We start from the raw sequence: 26,229 nt of genomic DNA on the forward strand, positions 1-26,229 counted from the left end.
AGGCACCCTGCCCCGTGCTCTGATCTATTTTCTGTTAATTTTTGTATATAGTATGAGATAAAGGTCTAACTTCATCTTTTGGCATATGGATATCTAGTTTTCCTAGTACCACTCATTAAAAAGGCTATCCTTTCCCTCTGAATTTCCTTTATACCTTTGTTGAAAATCAGTTCACCATAAGTATAAACATTTATTTCTGTACTCTCACTTCTATTCTAGTGATCTACATGTCTATCCTTTGCCAGCACCATATCATGTTGATAAAAACTGAAGTAGTTTTATATTAAATTTTGAAACTGGAAAGTATAAGTTGTCCAGCTTTGCTTTTTTTTTGTCAAAATTGCTTTGGTATTCTCTATGAATTCTTTTTTTTTTAAAGATTTTATTTATTTATTTGTCAGAAAGAGAGAGGACACACAAGCAGGGGGAGCAGCAGGCTCCCTGCTGAGCAAGAAGCCCAATGTGTGGCTCAATCCCAGGACCCTGGGATCATGACTTGAGCCAAAGGCAGACACTCAACTGAGCCACACAGGCGCCCCTTAGAGCTAAAACTTTTAAAGGAAAACACAGTTGATTACCTTCAAGATGCTAGGTTAGGCAAAAATTTCTTAGATATAACACCAAAAAAATCTGATAAACCAGACTTCACCAAAATTCAAGTCTTTTGTACTTCAAAAGACACCATTAAGAAAATTAAAAGACAAGCAACAGAGTGGGAGAAAATACTGCAAAATTTTATAAGGGACCTATATACAAAATAGTCAAAGAATCCTTTATATATGAGGAAACAAATAATCCAATCTCAAAAATGGGTAAAATTTTCAAAAATAAATTCCCATCAAAGAATATATATGAATGGCTAATAAGTATATAAAAAGATGTTCAATATCACTGGTTTAGGAAATGCAAATTAAAACTACAATAAGAAGCAATTTCACACCCACTAGGTGTCTATGATAATTTTTTTTTAATAGATGATAATAGGGATGTCTGGCTGGCTCAGTCAGTAGAGATGCTCTTGATCTTGGGGTAATGAGTTTGAGCCCTGTGCTGAGTAGAGATTACTTAAAAAAAAGAAAAAAGAAAAAGAAAATAGATGATAACAAATGTTGGCTAGGATGTGGAGAAACAGGCATCCTCACACTACTGGTAGGAATATAAAATGATGCAAACACTTTGGACAAAAGTCTAGAAGTCTCCTGTAAAAAGTTAAAAATAAATTTGCCAAATGACTGGGCAATTCTACTCTTAGGTATCTACCCAAAAGAAATGAAAACATACGCAAAGATTTACACATGAATTCTTTTAGCAGCATTATTCATATTCATAGTCAAAACCTGAAAAAAACTAAATGTCCAACAACTGATGAATGGAGAGACAAAATGTGGTATATCCATATAGTGGAATACTATTCATCAACAGAAAGAATAAATTACTAGTACATGCTTCAACATACATGAACCTCAAAAATATTTTGCTAAGTGAAAGAATGCCTCCACAAGAAATCACATATTCTATGACTGATTTATATGAAATTTCCAGAAAAGGAAAATCTACGGAGACAGAAAAAATAGATTAATGTTGTCCGGGATAAGGGGGGCAGAATGAGGATTAACAGTTAATGGACATGAGGTTTCTTATTAGGGTGACAGAAATGTTCTAAAACTAATCAGTGGTGATGGCTACACAAAACTAAATTTACTAAAAAAAAAAATCACCAAATTATATACTTGAAATGGATGAATTACATGATAAACAAAGTATGCCTCAAAGCTATAGATATACATATATATACACATACATACATATATATGAAAGTCAAATCAATAAATAACATCACAAAAACAACAGTGAAAACCAGAAAACAGTGGAATGAGATCTTAAACATAATGACCAAAATTACTGCTAATCCTGAATTTTATACCCAGCAAAATATGGTTAAAGAATTAACAAAATAAAACAACTTTGTCAAAACAATAAAACAGAGTGTGTCATCAACAGTCTCTAGACGAAATGGTCAAGAATAAACTACTAGGAGCAGGAATGTATTCCAGATATAAGATCTAACATGGAAGAAGCAACAGCAAATACACTGCCAAATAGGTATTTGTACACAAATATAAAATATAAAAAATAGTAACATTAAAGTCTCAGGGATTAAAAAGTATACAAAGCACAATAACAATGTGTCAGGAGGGGAAGAAATGGGGTTAAAAAGTTGTGAAATCTTTATATTATCCAAAAGGAGGTTAAAGGTACTGAGTAATTTTAGGCTATGATCATTATGTTTATTATTATTTCTAGAATCAATAAATGAACAGAAACAGACTGTAGAACTTCTAAATTAGAGGAAAAATTGAAAAATTTTAAATTATCAATTGTATTACTCAGGAACATCCAGAGAAACAGAACTAAAACCAACAGAATGGATGTATATGTTGATTCATGAAATTATGGAGGCTGACAAGTCTCAAGAGCTGCAGTCAGTAAACTGCAGACCCAGGAGAGAGCTGATGGTGTAGTTCCAATCCAAGCCCACAGGCCTGAGAACCAGAAAAGCCAAGTCTATTTCTTGTCTGAAAGCCAGCCAGCTTAAGACCCAGGAAAAGCTAAATGTTTCAGTTCTATGCAGATCTTCAACAGGTTAGATGAGGCTCACCCATATTGGGAGGGCAATCTGTTTTACTCAGTCTACCAATTCATCCAGAAACACCCTCATGGACATACTCAGAATGTTTGACCAAAGAATGTTTGACCAAGTAGCTGGGTACCCTTCCAGCCCAGTGAAGTAGACACATAAAATTAATCATGATATCAATCCAAAGAAAGCAAGAAGGGAGAGTAAAATGGAAAACACATGTCAAATAGAAGATGTAAAGTAAAATAGCAAAGTCTACCATGTCAGTAAATATATTAAGTGTAAATAAATTTAAATTCCACTTGGAATCAGCTAGATGTCTAGGAGAAATAGATTAATTCAATCCACTCATTCACTAATATCTACTCTGTGTTATCTACTGTTTTAGGTACTTGGACATATCAATGAACAAAACAATCAGATTATAAAATAATAAATATTTTATATTCATTTTTGTCTATCTAGAATCTTTAAAAGACTGTGGTGATTTATAATTTAAAATATTGTTATACAACAGGTTAATTTAAAACTAAGGGAAGAACTTAGCAACTAAATGAACAAACACAGGACATAATTACATGAGGAACCACAGATGAGAAAATTACTAAAAGTGAGTATTAATATTAACCATGAGCTTATGGGCAACCAAGACAAAAAGGGAAATGATATATTTTAATCATTTGGCAAAAGTTACATACACTATGAAAGACAGAAACCTTTATTAAATAAGCCCTAAATTACAATGAAAACATGGATCCTTATATATTAAGGAATATATAATTATATAGGTTGTCCCAAAAGATCCAGTAGCCTTGCTAAGTTTCATACAAAGACAAGCTGAGTAGGGTAAGAAAAAACTACTGGCTTCAGATTCAAACAGCATCTGAATAAAGTCTGAATCCTGTTCCATCACTTACTGCTTATATAACCATGGGAAAGTCACTCTCTGAACAAGGGTTTCCTGATCTCTGAACATGGGTTTCCGGATCTCTAAAACAGAACTATGATTGAAGGAATTAGACGTTTCATAAAGTATCTAGCATAAGTAAGTTCTTAACTTTAAAAGAACTTTTATTTATTATAATGACACATAATCAATAAACAAAAGGTCAATGTAAATTACGTAAACAATGACAGACTAGAGTTTCTACTTCTAGATTAAAGGACATGGTGCTTTATTTTTTTTTATTACCATGTAATTATTTTTAATGTCCAACGTTTGTAATACAAGGCCAGAGCTTTCTCTCCAACTCAAGTTTATAGATTTTTGATTGGCTTGGGAGGCCAATAGGGATATTTCTTCTTGTTTAATTTGGTTTCTGGGAAGATTTCATTCAGGTCCTCAATGATCATCTGATCAAATGGAATTATGTTCTTCATCTTCTCCAGCTCGTTCTTCATATTCCTCAATGCTGGCCTTTGAGACAGAAACTCAACACAACTTTTCACATCATCTTTTTGTTCAGCATGTACCTGAACAGTATATTTATCCTCTGGTACAGGAAACTTCCGGGCATTAAACTTTTTCTCAAAGTCATCTACCAAGCCAGGCTTCACCACACTGGCTTTGTAGTAAGTCCAGTCAGTAACAAGTAGATTCTCAAGGAGAGCAGCCAATATAGAGGTTAGGGTCTCATTATGGGATTTCAGGGAGTTAGGAAGGCCCTTCTGGTTGTGGGGTATGATCTCCCCAAAAGCTACCCAATCAATGGCCTTTAGAGCAAGTTTTCGCCCAGCTATCTTGAGATCCTTCACCAACCCTGGTGGCCCAGCAGGACATGGTGCCTTAAAAATAGTCAATTCCACAGTACCAATGAACTAAAACATGAAAAATTTCCAAAACTGTTCTTGGAAATCTCTAAAGAACAGTATCAAAGTAATATGAATTATTTAATTAAAGAGAAAGTTGACAATTTTAGACCTTGAGATAGAAGGTTTATGTAATAAAAGTTTACATAAGGCAAGCCAGTAAAATTGGGCTCTTATTAAATGGGTTTGTCTTTGGGTTAAAAACCACTTTTTGTCTCTTTCCTAAGCATTAACAATAATCAGTATACATGAAAGTAGAGTCCATTTGTAGTTTTGCATGCTGTTCTTTTCCAATACTAGCACTTAAAGAACATTTAATTAATAATTCTTAATAAGCAAATGGCTATCAGCTACTATCTCTGGAATTGAAAGTTTTCACTTCAAGGAAGTTGCCCAATATGTTCTGTGGCAACAGTCTGATAGCTTGACCCCAGGCATTTTTGTGACTTATGACATAAATATTTTTTAAAAAGGCCAATTGTGATGTTTAATTTTATATGTCAACTTGGTTATACTTTATATAGTACCCAGTTATTTAACAAAACACTAATCCAGGTGTTGTTATGAAAGTATTCGGTAGATGTTGCTACCATCTACCATCAGTTGACTTTAAAGAACAGACATTATCCTCAAAAATATGGGTGTGCCTCATCTCATAATTTGAAGGCTTTAAGAGCAAAACCTGATGGTTGTGGACAAGAAGATATTCTGCCTCCAGCCTGTAGCATTATCTCCTAGGTTTCCAGCCTGCCCTGCAGAATTTAGACTTGCCAGTCCACACAAGTGGGTGAGCCACTTTCTTAAAATAGATCATAAATATACATGTGTATATGTATATGGTATATGTATCTTATTGGTTCTGTTTCTCTGGGGAACCCTGACTGATCCGCCAACAAAAGTGAATGATGTTTTTTGAGGCTTTAAAGTACTAAGAAGACATCAAAAGTAGAACACACCAAATGATACTATATATTGCTTTCAACCTTTAGTTTCAACTAGAACAAAATGCTTTTTCTTTGATATCAATCCTAGATTACAGATCCCAACCAACATATATCACATTTAACATTCATGTCCTTTGAGCCTTTTTGCATAATAACATAGAGATTTCTCAGAATCAAAACTATGTATCATTAAATCCAATTAAAAAGAGATTCTAAAACAGAATTCTTTAAAGATTATCCATAACATCAACAACATAGACAACTGAAATCATATAGAATGTACTTATGCCATATTAGTAATAAAAACTAAGATAGCATAATTGTGTACTCCATACCTATAAATCTGTAGTTCTACCTGTTAGCATATGCCTAAGGAAGAGAAATAGCTTATCAAATCCAGTCAAATGAAGGATTTAACCAAAAATACCCAATACTTTTTACTTATTTATTTATCTTTAAAGATTTTATTTTTAAGTAATCTCTACACCCAACACGGGGCTTGAACTCACAATCCCGAGATCAAGAGTTGCATGCTCTATCAACTGAGCCAGCCAGGTGCACCTCCAATACTATTTAAAAACTCACTTCATATCACCAAAATAGAAAATATCATTTTTAGCATAAAAACTAGAATAGGTACACCAATGTAATGTTGATATTGAGAAATGCAGTATATTTATGTAACCTGAGACACGTGGACCACGTTACAAAAGTGCTCATTTTATTGTCATGTGTATTTTGCGGGGTAAGGGAGGGAGAATAAATATCAAGTGTTAAAAGTATAAACTGTGGAACACAAGCCTTTGGCTGATTTTATTTATCCTGGACATTTTAACCCCTTTATACACTTACTGAGAAAGACAAATACCAGAAATTCCTTCTTGAATATTTTCCTTCAGTTTCTCCATAATCTCCAGATACTCCCATTCCCTCTCACAATGATTACCCTAATGCTAAACTGTTCAAAGGAAGCAATTAAAGGAAGCAGTCAGGTTGTACATCGCAAAATGGAGACAATCTAGCAGCTTCTTTTATTTAAACATAAAAAAATGATCAAAAAAATTCAGTACATTTCTGTGGCCTGAAAGCCTATTTTTGTCTCCTCTTTCTACCCTTGTCTTCTTCTATTCCCAAGTCCTATTGCCTGGTCACAGCAACAAAAAACCATTTTATCATATATTACCACCTCAATCCATGTGAGGAAATAATGCCGCTCCAAACGCACAGCTATGTCGAAGAAGTAAAAAGCATCAAGCCAGCCTGGAAAATGGCAGCATTTTATGACCCCAGTTTAGTTATGGTCATTTCACAAAATCTACTGAAGTTATAAAAGACTTAAAGTTTTTTCTGTAATTAATAAATTGATCCTCTGTCTCTCCATTTCTAATTCCTTAATTCCAATTCTACCAGGATGGTTTATATTGCTAAAAACATCTATGGAGGATTAATATTTTGGTCATAATTTTTAAATGGATGTAATAATTGATTATATAATTCATTGCCTAATCAGAAATAAAATTTTAATCCCATAAAAGATGTTTAATAGCCATGTTATAGTTAAAATAATTAATGGTTAGGGGATTAAAAATTAAATTTTAAGGTGGCTAACGCATAAATTCAAAAACTTTAGACAATTTTAAAGAGAACAAAACATTAAAAAGCTTATAATCGTGTTTCTAAAATTATGTGTAATTACACAATGCTATTCTACATTTTCATATAAATTAATATAGTGGATCGATATCATTCAAAAAAATTTTTGTAAAACATTTTTAAAGACAATGTAAGGGCAATAAAACAATTTTTACAACTGAATAGCCATAAAACAATTTTTAGTTATAATATAAAGAAATCTTGCTCATAAAAGAAAACAAAGAAAGTAAGTTAAAGCCACTGGAATGCTGAAATACTAAGTACTCTCCTTTTACATAGGGAAAAAGTATGGCAGTACAATTCTGTGACTGTTATATATGTAAAGCTTCCACTAACTTTGATGATTTTGTCTTCATAAGAAACAAAGAATTGCTTTTACCTATGTAAAAAAGTACATATGTAATTTTTTTTTTTTAGTAAGAGGACCTCATAACACTGTTAAACAAATGGCTCTACATTCCCATGCCTGACAATTTTCAACGAAGGAACCTCACTTTTGCTAAGGCAATGACTGAATTCTGCACAGGATTCTCAAATTTTGAATATATCACATTAAGAAACACCCATTTTATTTTCAATTGCTTGAGTGGATGGGATTAAAGCAAATGCAGTTGTGCTACAGGAATTTTCTGCCACTCAACTGCTAGTGAAGTAATGCATATAGGATTATTATTAGGTCAAAAGAGAAGAGAATGCATTTGAAAGCAGAATTTACCCCCCTGATTAAGTTTTACGAATGGAAAGATCAAGATTCAGGTCACTATGGACCCTTTTCCCAACTCAAAAAGAGACCCTCTTTATTAATAACCATTAAAATGTTCCACATTTTAAAGTATGCAACATCATGGCCTCATTACAAATTAGGTATTTAGGAAAAACTACATTCCCTTCAAAGAAAAATGTTAAAAATATACAATTCCTTCATCACTCATTTTTAAATACTAAGGAAAGATATGCAACTGTTTTTGTAACCTAGGCTCAAGCAACTGCCCAAGAAGCCTACAGAACTGATATCAATAGGAGTTTTATGCCTAACGGAAAATCAGTCTACAGATTTATCTTAATCTGAAAAATAACGTCATCACTGTGAATTCCACCTTGAGATACAAAAGTAGGGATTACATTGTGTTGTTAAAATGTTAGCAACTGCATTTCATTTTTTGAAAAGACAGTATAGTTTTCTTAAAATAAAGAGTTGATTATATCTCTTATCACTGTTATAAGAATTTGATATATCACAAAGCATAAGAGTTACAGCATGTGCCAACTATCAACCAGAAAAAAATGAACCTGATTCATACTTCACTTTGAGAATGTCTAGTTAGTCAATCAAGTGATTTGTAATCATGAAGAATGCCAGAAATGTAGTGAATAATGAGCTAGTGTAAAATCCCTGGATTTTTTTAGTATTCTTATTTCATTATGTGACTTTTATTGCCATTTTTGATCACTGTTTCTCAGCAGCACACATATTTACTTACAAGTTTCTGACTATTAAATAGGCTTAAAGGATATACAACTTGAATGACCAGAGTATTTAATGTCTTCCTACAAAATTAAAAGTCTTACTGTTTAGAGCTTGAGCAAAGAAATTTAATTCTGTTCAAACCCTTTGACACTCCCCTAATAATATAAATTATTTAGTGACTATGCTATTTCAACATAGCAAATTTTAATTCAGTATATTTTCTTAAGTTGTTTCTATATAGCCTAAAACAAAGAAACTCACTTAACAGAATATAGATAATATCAGAAGCCTTAAGCTTCCTTTTACTATCTTCATAGTATAATATTTCCTTAGTTAAAACTAATGTAAGCTGATGGCCAAAGAACATTTAACCTCAAATAAACAAAATATAAACGAACTTGAAGTTTGGCATATTACTAAAGGAGTAATATGATACATGAGTGTTTTTCTTTGTTTTTCTTTTTTTAAGATTTTATTTATTTATTTGTCAGAGAGAGAGCACAAGCAGGGGGAGTGGCAGGCAGAGCAGGGCAACGGGAGAAGCAGCCTCCCTCCCGACCAAGGAGCCCGACACAGGACCTAATCCCAGGACCCTGGGATCATGACCCGAGCCGAAGGTAGACGCTTAATAGACTGAGCCACCCAGGCGTCCCCATTAGTGTTTTTCTAAATGTAAAACCACTAACCTATGTTGGAATTTGTCATTCTGATAATACTGGCCATTATAACCTTTTTAATCAGGATTCCATAACATAAGAGTTACAGTTGCAAAGCAAATGGAACTTTAAGTGTAATAACAAGTAGGTTCATTCCTTGATGTATTTTTCATTATTTTTCAAGCAGAAGGGTCCTTTTCCAACTTTAGACTGATTGTAACACCAAAGCACATGTGGATCTCCTTAAAGGAAGTGATAGAGTCTTTAAGTCAAGACCTATATTATTAAAATATATTATTCATGAAAAAATTCAACCATTGAAATTTTGTGGGTAAATTTTCAATAATAAATGGTTAGTTGTTCAAGATAACAAAACTCCAGACATACACTATACTGACTGTAAGAAGCTAGTATGACTACCATCAGACCTCAGGAAAGATACTGTTTTTAACACTGAATTTTCCCTGATAAGTGTAGTAGCACTCCACATTGGAAGGCACATTATCACCATTATCATACCAACTGTGAGGATAATCTTTTCTTTCCTTTATAATTTAACCATTTGTTTATTCATCCATTTAACAAGTGCTTATTAAGCATCTATATATACCAGGTATTATGCTAAAAACTGGGGACATAAAAATGAATTAGACACATAGCCTTTATACTTGCCATTAAGAAATCTACAGTCTATCTACAGTCTAGTTAGAAAAAGACATATAAATACATAAGTGCAATAAAATATAAAGGTATATAAATATAAAATATAAGGTTCTAGAATAGAAGTATACACTAGAAAGGCTCAAAGAAGATAAGGTTCAATGTCAGTAGTTAGGAAAGGTCAGTAGTTAGGAAAGCCTTAAAGAGAAACAAACCTGAATCTTGAATGAAAAGTTGGTACTCAACAGGGAACAGAGAAAAGATCATAATGGTAAGAAGAAAAGTATTAATGAAGACAAAAGTGCTGAATACCTAATCATGATAGGATAACTACAAGGTATTCAGGGTTTTTTGGAGGGGAGGGGAATAAGATTTAATTATTTATTTAAGAGAGAGAGCAAGCATGAGAGCATGAGGGGGTGTGGGAGAGGGAGAGAGAGAATCTCAAGCAGACTCCCTGCTGAGTGTGGAATACCAGCCCCCATCTCACAACCCTGAGATCATGACCTGAGCCAAAATCAAGAGTCAGCCCCTTAAACAACTGAGCTATCCAAGCACCCCCAAGCTATTCATTTTAACTGAGGTAGACATGTAAGGAGTACACAAGACACTGGTTGGTAAGGAAGAGGACTGCTGGAGGTAAGCCTGAAGCAATATGCAATGGCCCACTAACAAAAGACCTTGCATGTATGCTAAAGACAACACAATCTGCATCCTAAAGTCCTTCAATGGTTTCTGTCTGTAAAAAAAAAAAAGAAAAGAAAAGAAAAGAAAAAAAAATCCATAATGTCTACACAATTTAGGCATTTAGCTTTCCTCAACAACTGTCAAACTAACATTTCACAATTTATTACACATCTGTGAGAGAACTAATATCATTTTAGCCTATCTGTTTTATATGCATATGTAAATAATCCCCCAGAACAAGGGTCTCAGCCTCTAGCAAACTTATATATTAAACAGCAATTCTACCACCTAAAGAGTGGGGCAGACACTAAAGATTCACCAAGTTTTCCCAAGGAAGCATCATGCAGCATACACACACAACATTAAGTATACGTAATATACTGACAGATTGTCAAAAGTTAGGTCCACATAGGGGCGCCTGGGTGGCACAGTGGGATGAGCACCCGACTCTTGGTTTCAGCTCAGATTGTGATCTCAGGGTTGTGAGATCAAGCCCCATGTGGAGCTCTACCTTTAGCACGGAGTCGGCCTGAGACTATCTCTGCCCCTCCCCTGCCCTGCCCCAGCAAGCACGTGCTCTAACATAAATCAATAAATCTTTTTTTAAAATGTTATGTTCACATAAAGTCACAAAAGCAAATGTTTCAGTCAGATACATTTTGGTGTACCTCAGTCAGTAGTACAAAATCACTGTGAACTAGGCTGACTGCCTCAAAAGTGAAGCAGCCCATTCTCAAGTTGCACATGTAAACGTTTCATGCAGCTTAACACCACACTTATAAACAGGAGCTTTGAACAGAAGCTCTGAGGTCACATAGTTGAAATCCTGGGTCAGTCACTGGTCAGTGCAAATTATTGAACTCTTGAGTCTTAGTTTCCTTGTCTATAAACCTGGGATAATCATTCCTACTCCACATAACTGTTACAAAGACATAACGATATAAAAAGCACTCAGAATAGAGCTGAGTAAATTATTAATTTTAACTAATTTTACTAATTTAATTAATAACAATTATATATAATTATAATTATTAAATATTTAACAAGTAGTATTTATAATAACTACAATATAAATTATTCTAGTTAAGACAAACTCAAGTTTAGACACTAAATAACTTTGACTTGCACTATAATGTTAAATTTCCAGTCTAATCCAACTGAAAATGTTTGAGGTAGGCTTAATGTGAAAATAATAATACTGAGACAAATCATCTTAAAATAATGTTTTCAAGAAACAAGATTTTTAAAAACACACTGAGTTATGGGGTGCTTGGGTGGATCAGTTGGTTAAGCGTCTGCCTTCAGCTCAGGTCATGATCCCAGAATCCCAGGATCAAGCCCCGCATTGGGCTCACCGCTCAGTGGGGAGTCTGCTTCTCCCTCTGTCCCTCCCTCTGCTTGTGCTCTCTCACTCTCTCTCTCTCAAATAAATAAAATCCTTAAAAAAAAAAAAACCCACACTGAGTTATACTTAATAATTACTTATAAGGCATGGGAAGGGAAAGCCCAATCTTACTACAGAAATATTTGAGCCTTTTTGAGGAAAAAAAAATTGTACAATCAAACTTTTTCATTGAATATAGTGCCATCTTATTCCTTTTTTTTATTTCATGGCCTCTTACAAGCCATTTAGTATAGATGGTAAAGCTGGTTATAATGGAACATCATACCTGTAAAGATCCTCTCCCTACAGTTAGACCTTTCTTTTGAAGTCAGTGAGCATCAGTCCCACCAGTCTTTGACCTTGGGATTTGTTTATGCCTCAAAAGAAGAAAAATTAAAAGATAATGATAACATTTAAAAAAGAGGGTTACTAGTAAAGCAAGACTGTAAAAGAAAATGGACTTTGACAACCTGACAATGGAGATAATTCAAATGAAAACAACTTGAATAAAGAGGGCCAAAGCAACATCAGCTACTGTATCAAGTTACTTATATATAATGTTATACAAACACACACACATATATATACACATATTTCATGGTTAGGTAGGGCTGGGTCAAGTCACAAATGTAATGAGTAAAGTAAAATGAAGTGATGATTAATAAATATGCACTAAATGATATTGAACTGAACTACGGATTGCTATTAGATACCCTACTACTTCTTGTAATAATATTAAACATGTATAGTCATCCACTATATCTCTGGGACAGCAAGCCTGTGGCAAGCATTAACATTGGCTACCATTTCAAAGACCAAATAATGTATTTGAAAACAGAAGAGTATCTTTACATTGACACTGCAGTTATATGAAATTTCCTGAAATTCGTAATATATTTTAAAATAAATATGTAACATGTGATTCTGATCTAGCCAATATTCAAATAAAAGTCATGAATTATAACTTAGCTAGCATGTATTATATGGAAATAACAGAGGTGAGAAAGAATAACTAAATTGGGGTGTGTGGCTGGCTCACTTGGGAGAGCATGTGACTCTTGACCTCAGGGTCATGAGTTCGAGCCCCACATTGGGTGTAGTGATTACTTAAAAATAAACATTTAAAAGAAAGGAAGGGAGAGACCCAAACTACTTTTACGTATATTCAGAAACACCAAATTATTACTTCCATTTCTTTTCATTGTCAGGTTGATTTCTGTGTGAATCTTTACACTCAAATAATAAAGCATGACAGCTCAACATCCCATAAAACAAAGTTCAAACCAAACTGTTGTTTGATAACCCTGAAAACATCAAATAACACTAGCATGATCTTCCCTGTGTGAAGATGACACTAACTCACCTTCAACAGAGATGAGCTTCAAGTTGTTTTTCCACAATGGAGATGAACTTGTTCATCTGGCCAACTCTCTTGCCAAAGCTCCCTGGTGAACAACACCTTACATCTGCAAGATGAGTGTTACCAGTGGTCACAGAAAATAAAAAATAAAATAATTAATATACAAATGAAACCTATGCCTTGGTCCCAAATCACTGTTTTAATGAACTAAAAATAAGGTCAAGAAATATATAAATGTTATAATACTTACATACAAAACTGTACATGTATTTACTCTGATATATCACTATATTCTATATATCACTGACCTAAAAATACAAATAGAGCCTGACCTCTATCCCTAAGTAAAAATGTTCTCAGCTATCTTACCTAAAACAAAGATTGCTTCTGACATATAAAATCAAAAGTGTATAATGAAAATGCTCAAAACATGAAAGCATGCCAACTTTACATCCCTCATCAACAGTAGCAATAACTGAGGAAATTAAGGAATATTTTTGTTAATGTTAGCAACATTCTCAATAACATTAATGCAGCATGACTACAGCCAAAATTACTTTGACATTTCCCAGAATTCTGAAAAATACTTCTATTTTTTATGAAAAAATACTTTCGTTACTAGCTACAGTGTTTATTCATGTTAATACAGACAGAGGTTTGTGCTTAAATATTCCTGATATGGAATTTTATCGATTGCCAGTTGAATCTGGTTAAACATTACCTGAAGATACAGTTTTTAAGTAGAAGTAAAGTTGATGTTATATGCTTCTTTATCATTTAAGGAAATAAAAATTAGATTAATATCTATTAAAAATCAGTAAGGAACTATTTACAACTAGATACAACTCAAACGAAATCACAAAGCTAAGTATCTATGATAAGTAAGGCACTCACTATTCAGGGGTTCTGTGAGCAGGTATAAGAATAACAAGGCATTATCAACAATCTCAAAGAAATCACAATATCAGTTTAATTGAAACATTCCACTTCCAGTTCTACATAATTGTTTACTCTAAGAAACAGTTAAATTCTAACCTAGACCTCTGCTAGAACAGGAAGGATGAAGTAGAAAAGCATAGCATCATACCAGAGCATGGTAGCTACCACAGGATGAGGCTCTGGGGCTCCTCTTTCAAGGGAATATAAAAAAGTTCCAACAGAAATGTTGAGAACATCTGCTACAACCCATGATGTAGGCCCACTGCCACCTGTAAACAAATAAACTTTGTTAATTTAAAGGCACTATACAAATGTTTCCAGTCACAATTCTGTTTTAATGGGTTATTCTTCTTAACAACTCTTCACTATATTTCTTACCATAATTCCCTAACAACTCGCCAAAATTGGAAGTCCTCCATTAGGCTGCAAACTCTTAAAGGTCCTCTTCATTTTAGTTTCCCAATTCCACAATGCCCAGCAGAATAACTTACAAATTGTAAATGCTTAGTAACTGTTTGATAAGTTGAAATGAACTAGTCAACTTACTCCCTTACCTGTCACTCCAAAAATTATCACTTATTCTAGCTATATTCACTATTACTGGCAGAATAGTATTAGATGAAAAGACAAGATTATTTATTCAGCAAACATTTTCCTCAAACATCGACTAGGTACCATGCTAAGTGCTACAGATACTAGTATAAATAACACATGATCCTTGCCCATTCATAACTCAGTCTATTAAGAAAGATAAAGATGCTGGAATATGACTATACATTAGAAAAAATTAGGAATTATTAATTTTTTAAGTGTGCTCATGGTATTGTGATTATGTAAGAGAACATAAGATTATGTTCTTATTGGGAGATGTGTGTTACAATATTTATGGATGAAGTAGCACAAGATCTGTACCTTACTTTCCAAGTGGATCAAACTAAATCTGTGTGTGTGTGTATATATGTAAATATACATATACATATATATTTATAACTGTTGACTCTAAATGGTGGAAATATGGGTGTTCATGTTACTTTTTCTGGTATTTAAAATTTTTCACAATAAAACTGTAGACAAATGAAAAAAAAAGAAAGATAAAGACGGTGTACTCTGAAAACAATAAAACACTGATGAAAGTAATTGAAGATGACACAAAGAAATGGAAAGACATTCTATGCTCATGGATTGAAAGAACAAATATTGCTAAATGTCTGTATTACTCAAAGGAATCTACACATTTAATGCAATCCCTATCAAAATACCACCAGCATTTTTCACTGAGCTCGAACAAACATTCCTAAAATTTGTACAGAACCACAAAAGACCCCAGACAGCCAAAGCAATCTTGAAAAAGAAAAGCAAAGTTGGAGCCATCACAATTCAAGTTATATTACAAAGCTGTAGTGATCAAGACACTTTGGTACTGGCACAAAAACAGACACATTGATCAATGGATCAGAATAGAGAACCCAGAAATGGACCCTCAACTCTATGGTCAACTAATCTTCAAGAAAGCAGAAAAGAATATCCAATGGGAAAAAGTCTCTTCAACAAATGGTTGGACAGCAACATGCAGAAGAATGAAACTGGACCACTTTCATACACCATACACAAAAATAAATTCAAAATGGATTAAAGACCTAAATGTGAGACAGGAAACCATCAAAATCCTATAGAACACAGGCAGCAACCTCTTTGACATTGGGTGTAGCAACTTCTTACTAGATACATCTTCTGAGGCAAGGGAAACCAAAGCAAAAGTGAACTACTGGGACTTCATTAAGATAAAAAAAAACTTCTGCACAGTGAAGAAAACAACCAACAGAACCAAAAGGCAACCTTTGGAATGGGAGAAGATATTTGCAAATGACATATCTGATAAAGGATTAGTAAACAAAATCTATAAAGAACTTATCAAACTCGGGGCGCCTGGGTGGCTCAGTTGGTTAAGCATCTGCCTTCGGCTCACGTCATGATCTCAGGATCTGGGGATCAAGCCCCGCTTCGGGCTCCCTGCTCAGAGCGGGGAGTCTGCTTCTCCCTCCGCCTGCCACAGGCCCTGCTTGTGTGCTCTTTCTCTGTCAAATAAATAAATAAAATCTTCAAAGAAAAAAAAAAAAGAACTTACAAATTCAATACCCAAAGAACAAATAATCCAGTTAAGAAATGGGTAGAAGACATGAACAGACATTTCTCCAAAGAAGACATACAGATGGCTAACAGACACATGAAAGGATGTTCAACATCACTCATCATCAGGGAAATACAAATCAAAACTACAAAGAGATACCACCTCACACCAGTCAGAATGGCTAAAATTAACAACATAGGAAACAACAGACACTGGCGAGATGCAGAAAGGGGAACTGTCTTACACTGTTGGTGGGAATACAAACTGGTGCAGCCACTCTGGAAAACAGTATGGAGGTTCCTCAAAAAGTTAAAAATAGAACTATCCTACAACCCAACAATTGCATTACTAGGTATTTACCCAAAGGATATAAAAATACTGATTTGAAGAAACAAATCTACCCCAATGTTTACAGCAGCATTATCAACAGCAGCCAGATTATGGAAAGAGCCCAACTGTCCACTGACTGATAAATGGATAAAAAAGTTGTGGCATATGTATACAATGGAGTATTACTCAGCCATCAAAAAGAATGAAATCTTACCATTTGCAACAATGTGGATGGAACTAGAATGTATTATGCTAAGTAAAATAAGTCAGAGAAAGACAAATACAATATGATTTTACTCATGTGGAATTTAATAAATGAAACAGATGGAGATTAAGGGGGGAAAAAGAGAGGCAAACCATAAAACAGACTCTTAACCATAAAGAATAAACAGAGTTGCTGGAGGGAAGGTGGGTAGGGGATGAGTTAAATGGGTGATGGGTATTAAGGAGGGTACTCGTTGTGGTAAGTGCTGGGTGTTATAGGTAAGTGATGAATCACTAAATTCTACTCCTGAAACTAATATTACACTCTATGTTAACAACTAAAATTTAAATAAAAACTTAAAAAAAAAAAAAAAGAAAGATAAAGATAGAAATTAGTCACTAGGATTCCCTGTAATCAATTTATAGCAAGTTTTCCAGAAAGTGCTACAGGTAGTAAAAGAAAGGGAAAACTGGCTTAGAATAAAGGCTTTAGAGAGGAAATGTCATGTGAAATAAATTAGCAGCTGCTGGACAGACAGACAAAAAGAAAAAAGGCATTCTTAATGGAGGGGAGAGGTAAAAATTATAGAGGTTCAAAAGGGTACACAATATTCTGAGAACTTCAGGAAGCTTTTTGGAGAGTAGCAAATGAGAAGAAAGAGGCATGAGAAAGTTCACAAAGATGCCTATTATGCTAAAAAGCTGGACCTCTGTCTGACTGAAGGAGGTAAGCCAGGAGAGTGATGTAATCATTAAAAAGATCCTGGCAGTAGTGTGAAAGACGGGAGGAAGGACAAGACTAAGGCAAAGGACCTAAATCGCATGAAGACAAAACTGTCTTGACCTAATGGTTTATGGAATTATGGTGACCCGATTCATCATCAATGATCATTAGGTCTATTACTCCATGGGTCTCAAATTCGGATAGATATTTAGAGACTCCAGGTGCTGATTTATTTTAGAAAACTGTTTATATGGTATAATCTCAATCAAAAATCATGGCAGGAATTTCATAAGAATTATATCAAGATGTCAAAATATTAATAACAAGTAGCTCTGGGTAGTGGGGATATAGGTCATATTTTTCTTCTTGTTAATTATATATTTCAAGTTTTCTACAGGGTAAAATTAAAAATAAATCCTACAGCAATTCCTTGAAACTTAAAAGTTAAAACTGGCATTAACCCTACAGGGCCAGAGATTCCTTCACAACATAACTGACCCAAAGCCTCCCTTCACCACCATGGCCCACTATACATAAAATACTCATTCCTACATCAGAACCTAAACCTATGTCTTCTGTTTCTGTAGCATCCTCTTGTTCTGAACGTCTATCTAAATCCCAACTTCATACCACAAGATATACTGATTTTATATATTATCAAAAGCTCATTATCTGCCCCATACATTGTGACACTCGATCGTATCATTTATTGAAAGCCTTTCTAAATAGTTCTCCAGTCTGTTCTTCCAACAGTTTTTTTACAAGAATATTAGAGCAAAATCAGTCCTATTCCAAAACAAATATTCAGACATTACTCATTTATGGGTATCTGTGCATGCAATTACACCAATGAATTGATCAACTGCAAATTTATGTATATAACCACTACCAGAGTTTTCAAATCTATCATCTCAGAAAAAAACTGCCTACTGTTAATGAGTTGAATTGTGTCCCCTCAAAAATATACCAAAGTCCTAACTTTCAGTACCTGCAAATGTGACCTTACTTGGAAAGAGGGTCATTGCAGATGTTCAAGTTAAGATGAGGTCATTAGGGGGGCGCCTGGGTGGCTCAGTCGTTAAGCGTCTGCCTTCGGCTCAGGTCATGATCCCAGGGTCCTGGGATCGAGCCCCGCATCGGGCTCCCTGCTCAGCGGGAGGCCTGCTTCTCCCTCTCCCTCTCCCCCTGCTTGTGTTCCCTCTCTCGCTGTATCTCTCTCTGTCAAGTAAATAAATAAAATCTTTAAAAAAAAAAAAAAAGATGAGGTCATTAGGGTAGGCTCTAATCCAATATGACTGGTGTGTTTATAAAGGAAAATTTGGACATAGAGAGGTCAGCACACACAGAGGGAGGTCACCACATGAAGATGAAGGCAGGGATCAGAATGATGCATCTATAAGCCAAGGTACACCAAAGATTCCAATAAACCACCATAAACTAAGAGAGAGGCATGTAATAGATTATATTCCTCACAGCCACTGGAAGGAACCAACCATGACGACACCTTGATCTTGGACTTCCAGCCTCAGAACTAGGCAACAATAAATGTCTGTTGCTTAAGCTACCCCTTTTGTAGTACTTTGGTACAGCAGCCCTAGCAAAATAACACACCTACTAAGGGAAACCATGATTTTTTTTCCCCCTGGAAGTCACTAAAGACAAAAACATTCTGAAGAAAGACTGCAAATCAGAAATAATAAACTTTCTTGCTATTCACTTTTCAATCTGCTAGCAAAGGTGGTATTTTTTTTTTAAGATTTTATTTATTTGAGAGAGAGAGAATGAGAGAGAGCACATGAGAGGGGGGAGGGTCAGAGGGAGCAGCAGACTCCCCGCCGAGCAGGGAGCCCGATGCAGGACTCGATCCCGGGACTCCAGGATCATGACCTGAGCCGAAGGCAGTCGCTTAACCAACTGAGCCACCCAGGCGCCCGCAAAGGTGGTATTTAATAGCTAAGCCAACCTAGTGCCAAAAAATTCTAAGGATAGAGTTTCATCTAGATAGTACCATTTACACATAGAACAGCACATAATCAAACAGAGAGAATATTATCCTATAGCTACTGGGACATGAAAATAACATGAAATTATATAGATTTCCTTTGTTTTGTATAAGAGTTGCTCTATGCTTTTTTACGTGCCTGTGAGAATACAATTTGACCCTATAACCAAAAGGTAATATAATCAGTTACTTGGTAAGAAGCAGTGAAATCAGCATAGATCAGGAGTGGGCTCTGGAGTGACACATACTTCATGTCAAATCCTTGCTGTGTTACTCACCTTCTATGTGACTTGACTGAGCAAGTTACTTGACCACATTTAAGCCTCAAATTCTTCACCAGTAAAATGAGAATTTTATATCCTATATAAACTGATTAAATAATATATGAAATATGCTTAGCATATAATAAGAAGGTTTTACTATTTATATAAAAAGTAAAATTCATAAATTAAGGATTTTTTACACTTCTCTTGGGTAGGATAACTATTAGGCAAGTTTATATAAGAACAAAACTCTCCATCATACACACTATATATAAAAATATAGCCTTTGGCTAGTTCCTTACTATAAAATGCAGGACCTTTTGGAATTTTAAAACTATTTGTCAAAATTCAAAACACAGGGACGCCTGGGTGGCTCAGTCAGTTAAGCATCTGACCAGCTCAGGCCATGATCCCAGGGTCTTGGGATTGAGTCCCGCATCAGGCTCCTTGCTCAGCAGGGAGCCTGCTTCTCTCTCTCGCATTCCCCCTGCTTGTGCTTGCACGCTCTCTCTCTCTCTGTCTGACAAATAAATAAATAAAATCTTTAAAAAAATAAAAAATTCAAAACACATCTAAATTTATTAAAATTGGAACTAAAATATAAATAGGATCTTGGTGACTTTTGGCTCTGTCACAGACATCAGGCAGTATGTTGCTTTCAAAGCTCTATAATACCACTCCCTTATTCTAGTTCTAGCCAGTCCAAAACAACTACCTTTACAACTTAGACTGACATGAGACTGAGTCTAATAGTATAGCATAATACAATGTAATCCTCTACCAGATATTACTGATATGTTTTTGTCTTTTTTTAAATATAAATCTTATAAAATACACATCTCAAAAATGTAACTAAACAAAAAAAATGTAACTAAACAAAAAGGGACTTATTTTGGAATTTGTATATTTGTTTTGAGAAATGTATAAATAATGCAAAACCCAATCAATCCCCCAAATTCAAAAGGACCTTGTTATCTCATGAGAACACTCTACACAAAATACAAATTATACTTTGACTGTTTATTGCAATACTTATAAACTGAAACTTATACCTATATAAAGAGATAGAAGAAACTACATAATTAAGTCCAAAAAGATTGTAACTATTATACGGAGAATAGGAGTATTTTTGTTAACCTTTTTATCAAAAACCGCTATCTACATTGGTCAAATTTGTTAGCAAATATATCAACAACCCACTTCTTGTGTGACAGGCAAATGGTAATTATTTTCAGCATCTTTTAATAAACTTTGGTGAGCTATAAAAACATGTTCGTGTGTAATGCTATAAAAACAGGTTCAATGCTAAAATTCAATGATAATTACCATCAAAGCTAATGGGGAGTCAAGACCAAACACAGGTATTTTTCTAAATATTTATGAAAACATGTTTTGCCTTCATACTTAGTGTAGTTCCTAATTTTAACTTAAATGTACTTTGTTAGTTCAGTTTTTAAAAAATGAACCTGCTTCTTGCTAAAAAGCAGCACAAAGACTGCTTTTCAGAAACACTGTTACACAATTATTTTTTATTTACAGAGAGGTAATTAGATTGGCATACTTAAACAAGATAGAGTACTAGGAAAAATTCTTACATCTTATATTCTTTTTTTTAAGAAACTGATTAAGGGGCATGTGGGTGGCTCAATCCATTAAGCGTCTGCCTTCGGCTCAGGTCATGATCCCAGGGTCCTGGGATCAAGCCCAACATTGGGCTCCTTGCTCAGTGGAGAGTCTGCTTCACCCTCTCCTACTGCCCCTCCCCCCACACCTCTTGCTCTCTCTCTCTCTCTCACTTCCTCTCTCTCAAATAAATAAATCTTTTAAAAAAAACTGATTTAAAGTTAGTAAATGCCACATCCTATTTATTCAAGATGCTACATTAATATCATTTTGGCTGATCCTAAATTATAATTTTTTAAAGATTTTATTTATTTGTTTGAGAGAGTGTGAGAATGAAAGAGCACAAGCAAGGGGAGCATCAGATGGAGTGGCAGAGGGAGTGGGAGAGGGAGCAGGGAACCTGACACGGGGCTCTATGCCAGGACCCTGGGATCATGACCTAAGCCAAAGGCAGACACTTAACTGACTGAGCCACCCAGGCACCCCAAGCCCAAGTTATAATTCTAAGAAGTTTTTCAAAAGGTAAATAACTGCAATGGAAAACTAAATATATTTTCTTTTTCTCTTGAAGTCTTCATGTAGGAATATTTTAAAAATCATAAATATATTAGGAAAATATAATCTGTTAAATTATTGGCAAAAGACCATATCAGTAATTATCCCATAGCAATGACTATGCTTTTATCTATCTCATATGCAGTAAGCATGACAAGAACTCAGTAAGTGTTAACTATACCTCAAGAACAATATGCACAACAGTAACAAAATTCTCATAAGAATCAAATAATGAGAAAATCGTAAACAGCTGGGATTTCAAAACAGGCCATGAACAAAATTTTACAACATGCAAATCTAACATTAGTAGAAGAAAATTCTACCCTTTTACACACAGAAAAATTCCGAGATCACATCAGGAAATTATGTATCAGCTCTGTCAATAGAAAATACATAGCCAACGTTAGTTTTGAAATAATCTCAACATGGTCTAAAGTGAAGTCATTAAGGACTGAGTAGAAACAGTGCAGATATTTAAGCACCTATAATCCTGGTAAAATATATGGCAAAAATACACTATATACATATATACATACACACAAACACACACCTTTTTTTTTTTAACCATATTCAGATGTTTCTGTAAACAACACATCACCTTTCTTCAAAGAGCTATATAACTAAGAGAGTAAAATAATATACATGGGCTATAGATTGTTGTGTCTCACTGGGGTCTCTCTGGTTTTAGCATTGCTGGTCTGGTGGTTAAGATTCCATATTCTCACCACTACTGCCCAGATTCATATTATGACCAGGGAGAAAATAAGTTAGCCAGGGGCTAGTTTCCCCTACCCACACCTTTTCTGTTGAGTTCCACCTACCTGCTAGAGCAACAAGGGGAAATTTAACCAGTGTAGAAAATTCCTTATATTACACATTACAGATGTTCACCAGAACCTTCAACTAGACAAGAAATGCCTTTGAAATATTTACAAAGGCAGGCAGGCAGACAGACACACAGACACACACACAGCTTTCTCTCCAGACAGAAATGCTACAGAAATGAAAGAAATCATATTTAGTGAGTGTGAGCAAATAAAGCAATGCTAAATAAAAGGTGTACTGAATGTTGATATCTGATCACACTGGGTCTCTCCTCCCCAAACTAATATGCTAGGGGAAAATTCCTACTAGAAGCTGCTGAATACATAAGATAATTGACCTAAAATAGAGAAAAATGTGTTACCTGGTTTGCTTGTTAAAACACAACTACCTTGAGAATATTTATAGCACTGACAAAGCTACTATTAGCAGCTTCATCTTTCCTTAAAAAAATGATTACTACTATCACAAGTTTCTTAGTATGTATTTATAGAAGGAAGCAAATAATTTATTAAACAAAGTTTTTGGTCTTGAGGCAACACATTTGGGAAAAGATAGTTTTATAATAGGATACATTAACTCCATCTCTAGTTATATTGGTATTTTTTCATAGGAGAGGCATGGCACTGTGTGAATATTATGACTCAAGCTTACTCATCTCAACTAAGAATGAATTAAATTTGTTAGAGTAAAAACCTGAAAGAGAACGTACATGCATGTAATTCTAGGTTGCCATTTTTAGAATAGGGTTTTTCTCCAAAGAGATTTTAAAAACATGTTTCCACATTATTCTATTTGTGCTATTCTCACTTTAGTGTTCTGGTAAGTTGGTTGCTAAATAGAAACAAGAAACAAACTCATTTTCAAATACAAAATTATTTGTGATTTGACCATAGTATAAGCTACAAAAAAAAAAAAGAAGCAATTTGTCAAAATCCTGACTGCCAAAATATATTGAAAAATAGATACACGTACATGTAAAGAGACACTTAAATTTATGCCCATCCCTATTGTCCTGATCCAGTTATCATGAGAGATCAGAAAACTGACTACATGGTAAGAAACCTATAGAAAGCTTCATTGTACCCAAACTATCATTTTTTCCAGGAAAGTCCAGAAAATAAAGAAGAAAACTACAGGCTCTGCAGGAAACATAGTCTCCTCATTCTATAAGTAGCTTTCAGGCTGATAAGGCTTCAATGTTTTTCCCTACAGAAAAAAAAAAAAAAAAAAAATTCTAAAAGTCTCTCCTGCACACAACAATCACAAAGTTAAACAAGCCTGTAAATGGTCTTTAATCACAGGCTACCAAAGTGGTCAGTCAGCCAGTACCCAAAGATGACAATGTGTACTGAAGAAAAGAGTGCTTTGAATCGAAGTCAGAACTGAGCTTTATTCCTGGCTCTGGATTTACTATATGGTCTTGGGTAAGTTACTTAAACTTCTGAGCCTTTGTCTTTTGTTATATTTTATCTCATATGGAAAATAAGAGGTAATCAAAAAACTTTAATTATGGCTAGATGGACATCAAAGAACATGTGGATCTATATACAACTTACAGATGAGGACAGCAAATCAGAGAAACATGACCATTCACAGGTGATTAGACTAAAAAGGTTCCAACAGCCTTCATAGGTCCAACATTTTAAATTTATTTAAAAGGACAAATCACTACATCAAGTTTTTTGACATGTTAAAGAAAATACGTAAAAGAAAAACATACAAAAAAGATAATCATCAAATTTAGGATGCTGATCATCTCTTCAAGAAGCCTTAAGGGAGGGTGCCTGGGCAGCTCAATCGGTTAAGCGTCTGCCTTCGGCTCAGGTCATGATCCCGAGGGCCTGGAATCGAGCCCCATGTCAAGCCCCACGTCGGGCTCCCTGCTCAGTGGGGAGCCTGCTTCTCCCTCTCCTCTGCCATGCCTCCCACCCCACTTGTGCTCTGTGGCTCTGTCTCTCTGTCAAATAAATAAATAAAATCTTTAAAAAAAAAAAAGAAGTCTTAAGGGAATATGATCACAGGAAGAGGTTCAATTGCACTGGTAACATTTTTTTTTCTTTTAAAGATTTTATTTATTTATTTGAGAGAGAGAGAATGAGAGAGAGCACATGAGAGGGGGGAGGGTCAGAGGGAGAAGCAGACTCCCTGCCGAGCAGGGAGCCCGATGCGGGACTCGATCCCGAGACTCCAGGATCATGACCTGAGCCGAAGGCAGTCGCTTAACCAACTGAGCCACCCAGGCGCCCTGCACTGGTAACATTTTATTTCTCAAATTGAGTCTGGAGTACAGGGCTGTTTATTTTTCTTTATATACCACATTTTGTCTGAAATACTTTCTAATCATTTTTTTAAGTAACCACTAAAACATCTTTAACCAAAAGCTGAATGAAATAAATGAAAACATTTCTCTGGAATATTAAAGGTCAATGGAAATAGTGCATGGGTTTCAAACATTCTCCTGCTGAGCTTAAAAGGTAAATATGACTATGCTCCCCTAATATACACACACAAAAAAAAAGCACTAGGCTGTAAATATATTTATATATGTGTGAGTATACACACACACACACACACACATATAAAACTATTCCCAATTTCCGGCTTAGTAAAATATTAAAAGTACACAAACAGCACAAAACACAAAATGAACTCTGTTATTAGTAGCATGATTAAGCCACTTAAGAATATTGAGGTACCTAATAATTTGTACTCTAAACATCTGCCTAAGAAAAACACTTTCAAGAGTCACATCTGATAGCCTAGAGTTTAATCTTCAGGGTTCTTTGTTTGTTTATACTGAAACTACAGTGATTTACCTAAAGTAACCAAAGGCCTTTCTAAACTTCTACATGGAACCTACCTGTAAAAACTAAGTGCCTCTGAAATCTCTGAAATTTTCCAACAAGAAAGTATAGGTCATTCAGCAAAATATATTTACTGTATACTACCATAAAAGCTATTTAATTGTTATCATTATGATGCAGATATATAATGGAAACAGATGTTCCTTTTTCCTTTCAGCAAAGCACAGGAAGAGCATAAACTTGCTGATATTGCATGGACTACTATCATAGCACAATAGAGGAAAAAAAGACATTAGCACATGACAATATTAGTTTTTACTACACAACTAATTGCATAAAAAGTATAACTTGAGATCATTAAATCAATATAATTTTCAGCACTACAGAAGGGAAACAAATAGATTTGTATAACCAGCCTATTTCACATCTGCAGTTGAGAAAATACTTCTGAGAGACTAAGTATATGTAAAATGCTGCCACTACTTTCAGAAGACAAGGAAAGAGTGTTGTTCTGTTTTCTTTGCTTGTGTAACATAAATGAGAATGCTGCTGCCTCTACAGAGACATTTTTTA

The 26,229-nt window shown here is 34.7% G+C and overlaps 1 protein-coding gene and 1 long non-coding RNA gene across 2 annotated transcripts in view; both read right to left on the reverse strand.

The window, feature by feature from the left end:
• Positions 1–1,106: 1,106 nt before the first annotated feature.
• Positions 1,107–4,726, reverse strand: LOC118017147 (ATP synthase subunit d, mitochondrial-like). Its single transcript, XM_035015073.1, has 2 exons — positions 4,682–4,726; positions 1,107–4,456 (listed from the first exon to the last, which is right to left on the reverse strand). Exons 1-2 carry the CDS (start codon positions 4,724–4,726, stop codon positions 3,896–3,898), a joined length of 606 nt encoding a protein of 201 aa, XP_034870964.1. The 3' UTR covers positions 1,107–3,895.
• Positions 4,727–4,845: 119 nt separating this feature from the next.
• The window catches only part of LOC118017000, a 36,969-nt gene continuing 15,585 nt past the window's right edge, over positions 4,846–26,229 (reverse strand). The window contains exons 3-6 of the long non-coding RNA XR_004681010.1: positions 22,351–22,403; positions 14,347–14,467; positions 13,263–13,365; positions 4,846–5,760 (exon numbers count right to left, since the gene is read on the reverse strand). This is a non-coding gene — a long non-coding RNA (uncharacterized LOC118017000). The remainder of the gene's footprint in view (positions 5,761–13,262; positions 13,366–14,346; positions 14,468–22,350; positions 22,404–26,229) is intronic.

The sequence above is a fragment of the Mirounga leonina genome, unplaced genomic scaffold (assembly GCF_011800145.1).
Source record: "Mirounga leonina isolate KUSES-001 unplaced genomic scaffold, KU_Mleo_1.0 Mir_168, whole genome shotgun sequence".
NCBI lineage: Eukaryota > Metazoa > Chordata > Mammalia > Carnivora > Phocidae > Mirounga > Mirounga leonina.